At 49.1% G+C, this 9,572-nt stretch overlaps 1 protein-coding gene across 1 annotated transcript; it reads right to left on the reverse strand.

Annotated features, from left to right (window-relative positions):
- Window positions 1–309: 309 nt before the first annotated feature.
- On the reverse strand, window positions 310–1,553 carry LOC120839390. The gene has a single exon (XM_040209669.3). It carries the CDS (start codon window positions 1,535–1,537, stop codon window positions 407–409), a length of 1,131 nt encoding a protein of 376 aa, XP_040065603.1. The 5' UTR covers window positions 1,538–1,553; the 3' UTR covers window positions 310–406.
- Between the last annotated feature and the right edge of the window lie 8,019 nt (window positions 1,554–9,572).

Below are 9,572 nucleotides of genomic sequence, written 5' to 3' on the forward strand. Positions count from 1 at the left end.
ACAGAACACGAGAGAAAGAAAGCAACGTTGCCAGCTGAAGGACGACAGTCGCAATGGTAAACGCGAAGACTGAAAACTCTCAGCAATATAAACAGTGATAATTTAACGTTATAAACTAAATTCTGAGCTATTCTGACGCTTATAAAAAGCAATATAGTCATTACGCTGCATCAACTTCCCTTCTGTCGAAATATCCGAAATCTGGTGGTTGCGCGGTTTCGTATTCCTCAACCGCGCCCCCCCGCGCCCCACCGGCGCAGCCGGGTATCTGGTTTAGTTTAGCGTTGACTCGAGGTGGTGGTGGTGAATACGTTTATTTAAAGAGAAAAATATATATCTCTGGAGACTCGAAGTTTTCATGACGCGGTGGCCTCAAGGCTTGGCATCGTCTCCTCGGTTAAAGGTGTTAGATGGAGTTTCCCAGGTCTCCCTCAGAAATATACTCTAAGAGAGATCTGAGGATCCTGGTCTTGCGTGAGGTGTCGCCCGCTGGGTGCGTCCAGTCCTGCAGTTTTGAAGGTCTTTCTTCATTCGCCATCTTACTGAAGATGAGTGTTCTGAGGGTGGAGAGGGCCACACATTCCCAGAGTATGTGTTTAAGTCTGGGAATGGATTCCTCGGCTTGACACCGCTGGCATCTGGGGTCGGGAGGGACAGCGTAGGGTTGTTGTTTCTTAAGTCTTGCCAGGTCCATTCGGTATCTGAACCTGGGTGTGACTGCTCCTCCTCTGCGTATGCGGCGGAGGATCACTGATTCTTTTCTCTTGAATTCTTCCCCAGGGAGAGGATGTTGTTCTGGGGTCCATGATCTTGCCAGAAGATGTTTTCGTGTCTTCTGGGCTAACCTGAGTTCCTCCCTTGGATCGTATGGGGGAAGCTCAGAGTCTTGTTGCTGTGGTGTTGAGCCTGCCGTGGAGGACTGAGACAACAGGGACGGTTGTGTGAGATTCCTCATCGCCTGCTGTGCAGCCTCATGGGCTAGCTCGTTGCCCGAAATGCCTTCGTGCCCGGGAGTCCACTTGACATTAATTTGAATTTTCTTGGATCTGTATAGTGAGATTGCGAAGGCGAAGATAGCGTCAATGGTGGGGCTAGAAGAGGACCTGTATTTCTTGAGTTCTCTGATGGTGTCTTGCGAGTCGGTATAGACGATTAGCTGTTGTTCGTCTTGTAGATGGGGTACTGCCCCTCGGATGGCTTGCAACACCGCCTCCCGTTCGGCGAAGCCCGGCGTGTGGTGGCCTCGAGGGTTACCTTGAGTCTCTGTCCAGGTCGCATTCCCTTGGATGTATGTGGCTGCTGTTGCCCAACCCATAGAGGAGATGCTGGCGTCCACATAGGCGATCATGTTTTTTTCGTCCTCAACAAGCTTAGCCAGCTCCTTCTTGTGCATGCGAGCGTAGTGTTCTCGTCTTTTCTTATGCCGCGCAGCGTCCATGTTTCTTGGGAGACGTTTGCACCCGTGAGTTACGTCAATGAGTTCCCACGGCGCTTTGCTCGGCGATATGGGGGCCTCTTCTTGTATCTCGATTCCCATGTACTTAGCAATTTTTCTTCCCCCGGTTGTATCTTGTAGACGGGATAGTTGAGCCCCCTTCTGTTGGTTCATAAGGTCTGTGAGTTCTGGGAGGAAGATGCACTTGCTTACTTCCTCTGCCGAAGTGTGGCGTGGGAGCCCAAGGATGGCGTTTCTTGCTCCGTTGATCATGCTTTTAAATCTGGAAAGATGGGTTTTCGTGAGCCGGTAGAATCTCGCCGCATAGGCTATTTTGGATACTAGCACTGCAGTCACGAGTTTCTTGGCTGTTTTTTCCCCAGCTCCTCCCATTTTCGTGGATATTCTTCGGACGAGATTGATACCTTGTTTCCATGTCTTGGAGATCTCGGCCAGCCAAGCTTTGCTTATTCTTGGCTTGTACCCAAAGTTAATTCCAAGGATTTTAACGGAGTCTGCTTTTTGGACTGAGTCTCCCGCAAAGGTAAGACCTAGGTTTTTGTTGTCTTGATTGTGGCCGTAGATGGTATATTTAGTTTTTTTCTGACGATGGGAACATTCCCACATCAGCAAGATATTCTTCAATGGTGTCGAGTCCCTTCTGCAAGGCGACAACTTGGGCTTCGGGAGGCCCTTGATGCGTCCAGATCGTGATATCATCTGCGTAAATCGTCGCCCTGAGGTTGGGTATTTTATAAAGTTTCCAGAGGAGTGGTGCCATAACGATGTTGAAAAGTGTAGGTGACAACACTGCGCCCTGAGGAACTCAAATGTTATTTTCTTGAAGGGTTCCTTCTCCACACTCTTTGTCATATCCAGCTCGGATTTTGTAGACCCGTCCCGAGAGAAATGATTTCACAAAGTCTAGTTGTTTACCCGTGAGGTCTTGCTGCTCCATCTTGCCAATGACTGATTGATGGGGAACAGAATCGAATGCCTTCTTTATATCGATAGATACAATCACTCGCATTTGTTTTTTTCCTGGGTGCATGTCCACGACGTCTGTGTATATCATCTGCAGACTGTCCTGTATGCACAAGTTCGGTCTAAATCCGGTTTGCGTTGGATGAAAGATGCCGAGGGTTTCAGCGTCGTGCTGAATCCGTGCGAGTACCATTCTTTCCATAAGTTTTCCCATGATTGAGGTCAAGGAAATAGGTCGGACGTTTTTGGGGTCAGTTGCTGGCTTCCCTGGTTTAGGTATTGGTGTGACCAGGGACACCTTCCATTCTTCGGGAAGTTGCCCGCTTTCCCAGATTTCGTTAAACCATTTGAGGATAACAAGACGGGTGGCCAGGGGTGCATTTCTGAGCATGGGCACTGTAATTCCGTCTTCTCCAGGTGCACTCTTGCTTCTGCACTGTTGTATCGCCGCTCCGAGTTCTCACTCTGTGAAGGGGAAGTCTTCCGGCTTGTGTGCAGGTCCCGAATGGGTTGGGTGGTAAATGATTTCCTCCGGCTTCGTTGGGGGTTGTGGAAAGAAGATGTCTCCCAATTTGTTGAGAATTTCTTCAGTTTTTTTATTGGAGAGGAGTGCGATGACCGGGACAGGGCTGACTCCTTTCTTTTTTCCTGACATGGAGTTGAATGTCTTCCACACGTCTCTAAGGTTGGTTTTCTCGTCGAAGGACTCGCAATACCCTAGCCATCTGTCGATGGATAATTTGTTTGCGTATTTGCTTGCTTCTTCCGTTAAACGGTTGACCTTGTCTAGGTGTTTTTTCTCTTTCCCTTGTCGGTACTTTTCTAAGGCTCTGGTCCTTTTGTCTCATAATGCGAGGAGATGGTAGTCTGGTTCTGGCGTGTCTTCATAGACTTGCCTTACTTCTGTGGCAATCTTTGTAGCTGTTGCGAGTAGTGCGGTGATTTGACATGGTTCCAAGACATCTCCTTGTTCTTTGAGGTTTTGCCTATATTTGTCCCAGATTACTGTTCTCGTTGGCCTTTTTTGCTTAAGATTATTGCCTCCAATGGCGACGTCCATAATGATGGGGAAGTGGTCGCTGCCCCAAGCGTCCTGCGTCATATCCCAGGTTATCTTGCGAGCTGTTGTCGGTGTGGCCAGGGTGACGTCGATTATGGTGTCTAACTGACAGCTAGTTAGAGAGTGTCTCGTTGGTCTAGTAACATCGTTGATGGGTTCGAGACCTCCGGCTTCTATTGCTTCCATAAGTTCTTTGGTCCTGCGGTTTTGCTGTAGATTAGCCCAGTCCTCGATTCTAGCATTGAGATCCCCTCCCATGATGAGGTAGTCGTCTGGATATTGATCCTTGAGATAATTAAGCCATGAGTGATCATATGGTTTCGAGGGACAGGCGTATACAGATGCAATCGTTAGTCTTCTTTGAGTGGTCTGGAGTGCGACTCGTACTGCTACCACCTCTTGGTAGTCAGTGCACCAGTTGTCTGTATTTATGACAATGAAGGCTAACTTTCGACTGATAAACACATTAACCTGACTGAGCCTTCATCTCCTTTTCCCCATCAATGTTACGTCGCCCCGCAGGAACGGCGCGTTTTATTGCTGGGTTTGCTATCTTGTGGTAGCCAGAGAGGTCAATTTCGTCAGTGCGTGTTTCTTGCAAGAGTAATATGTCGAACTTGTAGTCCTCAATTCTCTTAAGTAGTTCGGCTTTCCTTCTTGAGAGGCTGCGACAGTTCCATTGTAGAACTCTCAGAGGTGCTTCTTTTGTTCTTTTAGTGGGCATGTTGGGGTAGTGTCGTATTCATCCCTAGCTTCTGCATTACGAATTGTTGAAACTGCTGTGTTTCTCGCATCTGCTGTTGCATCAGCTGTATCTGTCGGAGGACGGTTTCCCAATCGCTTGGACTTGCGTTCTGTGTAGGGGTAAGTTGAGGTTGGGGTTCCTCTTCTGTTGTTGGTACGCTGCAGACAATCTCCTGCCTGGAGGTGTCGCGTTCTCGTTCTTTCTTTTCGCGGGCTGCCTTGCGCGCTTCCATAGTTTCCTGAATGCTGCCTTTCTAGCTTCCCTCTTTTTATTGTCTTCTTCTTCTTTCCTTTTGTACTGGGCAAGTTCCGCTTCAAGTTGAAGGATCATGGACTTGCCTGATTTGGCCTCTGCTTCAATGGCTCGGATTTCCTCTTGCCATGATTTTAGTTGGTCGTTTTCATCTCTGTGGTATCCCTTCTTGTTTCGGTGGTGTAGGGCATGTGCGTAGTCGCCAGGCCTCCTGCTGCTGCTACGGCGGTGCACTGAAGTCGACCGATTGTGAGACACCTTCTTTGGTTTGTGCGAGAGGCTTCTTGATGTTTCTCGAGCCGACGGCTGCTGCGATGCGCGGCTCGCGCTCCTGCTTCTTCCTCTGCCTGGAGTAGAATTTGGGAGTTCAGGGTATTCTGTTATTGTGACTTCCGGGGGTCGACTCTCAGCTGTGGCTCCGCCTTTTCCTCCTGTCCCCTGGCTGCCATTGCTTTTCATTCCTATGGCTTTAGCTTGAAGTAGCTTGTTGGCTTTCAGGCGTGCCGGGCAGTTGGGATCTGTTGCTATGTGGGCGGACGAGCGGCAGTTGGCACAGTACTTGCGTTCGCATACGTGTCTTTCAAGGGTAATGCACCCGCAGTCTTGACACCTTGTTTTTCGTGTGCATACATTTTCTTTGTGTCCCAGGCCTTGGCATCTTCGGCACACCATGGTCATCGGTATTTAAAGAGTTACTCTTAACCATCCCATGATAGAGAACTTGCCGTGGTGGCCTTGTTCCAGAGAAGGTGACGAGCGCTAAACCTCGACTTCCAAGAGGTCTTGCGTGCAAAACTTCGTGTGTTCTGCAGACGATTGTTTCAATAAGTTCTTGCGGTGATTCCGTCGGGTCGGTCTCGTGGACCACACCTCGGCAAGTATTTTCGAGCATCGTTTCGTGTGCCACCACCTCCACAGTCTTGTCGGGGGCTCTGATGGACGTTATTGCCAGTAGCGGTGCCACAAGTTTTCTGTCGTATACTTTGACGGATATTGTATTCGCCGCCTTATTGGAGCGAATCGATGGTCTTTGTGATGGCGTGCATGTTTTGGGATTTAAGCCTAGCTTCGGGTAGAAATGTTTTTCTACCACAGCTGCCGGTATTCCCGCTAGATCGTAAGGTTCCTTCGAGCGATATACAACGTTGAAAGAATCTTTTTTTTTGCTTCAGTTGAGGGTTAGCTGCCGCGGCTTCTAGAAAACTTGAGAGATTTCTACTCGCCTCTTGTTTCTTGCGCCTACCGTAGACCACAGTCTGCCAGTTTATGGGATGCTCGGCGTCGTTGGTTTCTTCTTCGGCTCTTGAATTGCCGGTGTCCATGATGTTGTCGGTCCTTAGTTCCGAACATGCAGACTGATTCGTGCAAATGCTGCTCGTGCTGGGTCGTCTCGATCTCTTCGAGGCGGTGTCTTCTTGGTCGTCAGCTGCCGGTGTGGTGTCCGCTGCACGTCGGCGGTTCTGTTTAACCGTCGGCTCACTCTGCAATGCCGGTTTCATGTACCGGTGTTCGGCGAAAATCACCAATGCTTCTTCGTTAGCGTCAGGAATTGTGTACGATTCCTTGGTCAGGGTAGGCTTCGGGAAGTTGAACGAGTACAGTTTGGGTCGGCGCCGAGGCCGCGGGGCTCGGTGAGGCCATGCCGCCAATGCCGCGCCAAGCCCGTCCCTAGGCTTAGCTTTCAGCTCGCTTGCCGTTCTCAAAGGGGGGTCGAAGACACGAAGAAAATTCGTCCTCTCTGTGAGAGTACTCACTTGGCTTGTTCCTTGGGTGGTTAGGAACATCAAGAAATCATTCCCGTGTCAAAATGATCCGTTGGCATGTAAAAAGATGAGCGTGCGTTCGTCGTGTGCGCGCGAAGCGCAGCCTAACAACAAGCCGCCCGTGATCGTTCAATAATTCGCTTTCACCGACACAATTGCCGCCGCCACGGTCACCGTGACCGAAAGAGACAGCGCCGAACGCGGATCGTCGGAGGCCGTGTTTTAACCCCTTGACTCGAGGCCGTACATGTGCGCGCTATGCAATAAGAAAGCTTCGAAAGGAACACGAATATCTTTCCACCGGTAAGTTCGTGGATTGTTAAAGTTCATGACACTGTTCTGATGATATATTTGTGAAATCGAAGGCAGTTGGTAACAGGGTTGGGCACTATCGCGATACAAATGTATCGCGATAGTATTTCAGAAATACATTTCGTATCTGTATTTCTGTATCGCGATACAGTTTTTCCACTAGTATCTGTATTCCTGTATCGAAAGACATTTTGAATGTTCCTTTGTATCGCGATACAATCAGGGTGAAATGTATTTCGTTACATTTCTTGAAAAATACTCCCCCCCCCCCCCCCCCCCCCCACCAAAAAAAAAATCCGAACGCATTTTTTTTTTTTTTGACTTTTGAGGGCATCAGGGTTAAGGAGATGCTGTGGAATTGTTACCATGCTGAACAAGGTTCCTCCCGATTCTCCAAAATATTTTTCTATGTGTCCTCTTCTCTCTTCTGAGAAGTGTTGCGTAATTGGGGACTCGAACCAGGTGGCGTGCCAGGAGTGGAGTCAGAGCATCTTCTGCCCCAGGTCCTTAGGTAGGGGTTTCTTGAGTCATTGTTTGCTGGCATCCAAAGCGCGCTGCTAACCGCCTCTCTTGCGTTAGCGTACACAGTACACCCAGCCGGCATAGCTGAGTCACAGTCCGTTGCAGCACGAGCCCGGTGGTGGCTCACTTGAAATAGTATAGGATGACTCACGCAGTGAAGTTCAACACATATTCGAATGCCTCTGCGGCTGCGCCCTTAATATTGCACGGTTCAAGGGTACGTCATTAGCCGACGTGAAAGTGACCCGCTGCTTTGGAGATCCGAGACGCAGGAAGGAGGTCAGACGTGGCCACGCTGTGCCGATCCAGACTTCGTACACCGGGGACTCGTCTCGTGCGCGCTGTTTCTCGGAGAGCTCGCTCTTGTGCCAGGAATATCAGGTCACAATCCACGAGGTCTCTATTTGGGGTATGCAAGGCGGAACTTGAGGACTGCAATCCATGCTCCGGTGGCGGAGGGTCGGCAGGAAGGACCTTCACAGCCGGGATGCCACCGTATCGTTTTTTCAACCGTAACAGAAGATAAGACATGTGCTCCAGGATGCTTCAGGTGGTCCACCATTCTCGAAAATCCTGCACGATCTTCAACAAGGTAACCTTCAGCGACCCGTATTGTCCTTTCATACAGGATCGTGGTAAAGCTTCATGTTCAAGGCCACACCTACAGATAAAGAATGCCAGTTCATTCCACCGTGACGTCATGTGAAAAATGTTGACAGGGGCGTCCTTATTGGACAGGGGCGTGGTGACGTTTTGGTGGGATTTAGGAATACATAGAATTTCTTTACAGGTCGAAGTATTTTCCCATCCCTCGTCAGACAGACAGGATGTCAAAAGAGGGACCGCGGTCAGTCCTTGATGGAACATTGTTCTGAGCCTATTGAAGACTCCTCGTTGTCCGAAATCACTACCTTCAAGGCAAAGTGCCAAGCCTACTGCAACTGCAAGCTTCATCTCATTTGGCCTCTCAAACAAATTTGAAAAATGTATTGCAGTATCAGTATTTCTGTATTTGTATTTCTGCCCTCCCTAAAATGTATTCCTGTATTTGTATTTCCAAATACTTTTTGCCTCCATTTAAAATGTATTTCCGATACGTATATCGCGATACACTTTTACAGATATATTTCAGTATCAGTATTTTAGCTCCTATTTTAATGTATCCCAGTATTTGTATTTCTAAATACATTTTCGAGTATTTCTGCCCAACCCTGGTTGGTAACCATGTGGGACCCCGAGGGTCTGCCTGCATACTCCGCCGCTTGCGGCAGCCAGATTGCATGGGAAAATGGCGGACCTTTTCCTCTAGAGTTAGTATTATGATCTCTATGGGCGGCAGGCTGCTATAAAATAGCCGTGGATCTAGTACACTGTACCGTGGGTGATATTTCGTGTTTGATTGAAGTTGTTCGACGAAGCAGATTCTTGAAACCCGGCGTGAACGGTAGCCTCACCTTTGAGGACCCGGCGAAAATTCTACGAAAGCGCAGCACCGGGGGAAAGCAGCGCAGCTCGTATCGGAAGCAAACGCCGTATCGGCCAACGTAGAACCAACTCAGTTACGGAACTCCGCTCCGGAGGGGGGTCCCTTTGCGTGGCGCCTGTTAGAGGGCGCGCGCTCCGCATTATTACTCGCTACTAGGGAGTTTTAGAATAGCGCACGCTAAAGCTTTGCGTACGCAAAGAATAGCGTCGTCACCACTGCGCATGCTCTGAACGCAAACCAGGTTTCGCGCTTTGCGTGCGCAATTTCAACGTGCGCTATTTCTCGGAAATAGCGTGCGTACGCAAAGAGCCTTTGCGCTTCTCCAAGGAGGATTCATGATGAGAAGTTGGCTAAAGCCAAGACGAGCAGAGTTAAGCAAAAATGGCGGCTTCCAGGATTATGTCGGTAGGGAGGCTGTAGTGAGTAGGGGTGTCGTGAACCGGCCGAGGTTCGAGTTCGACCAGGTTCGACTTTTTCGAACTTTTAGTGGAAAATTCGACGAACCTTGCATTGAGGTTCGACTCGTGTGCGCATGCGCGCAGGCTGGCCAGTTGGCTTCGGATTGGAAGGTGACGGCTAAGGGATGAATTAAGGGCGGCACTGACTGGTTATTTCAGTTAATACAGTACAAAAAAAAATATGTTATTAACTTCTTCAGTGCTTAAAATTAGTTTCTTTTAATTGCAACTGTTTATAAAATCAAATAACCCTCTTCATAAAAATAAAATTCTCCAAACCTAGACATGCTTGTATCAAGGTCTGGCCACACTGTCCACAAAGTCGAACCGGTCGAATCTGGTGAAAAGGTCGAAGGTTCGTCGACCCCGAAAGTTCGACCTAAAAATCTGGTTCAACAAAAGTTCGCGACACCCCTAGTAGTGAGGGTGGGCGCAACTCAAAACCTGGAGAGCGTTTGCAATTTAATGGCGGCGCCTGAGGGAGAGGATTCGAGAAAGGATATGCGCCAGTGTTGCCTGCACAAGAGCAGGCGCCCGCTCTGTTGCAACTCTTGC

This window comes from Ixodes scapularis, unplaced genomic scaffold, assembly GCF_016920785.2.
Source record: "Ixodes scapularis isolate PalLabHiFi unplaced genomic scaffold, ASM1692078v2 PGA_scaffold6__148_contigs__length_123643588, whole genome shotgun sequence".
NCBI lineage: Eukaryota > Metazoa > Arthropoda > Arachnida > Ixodida > Ixodidae > Ixodes > Ixodes scapularis.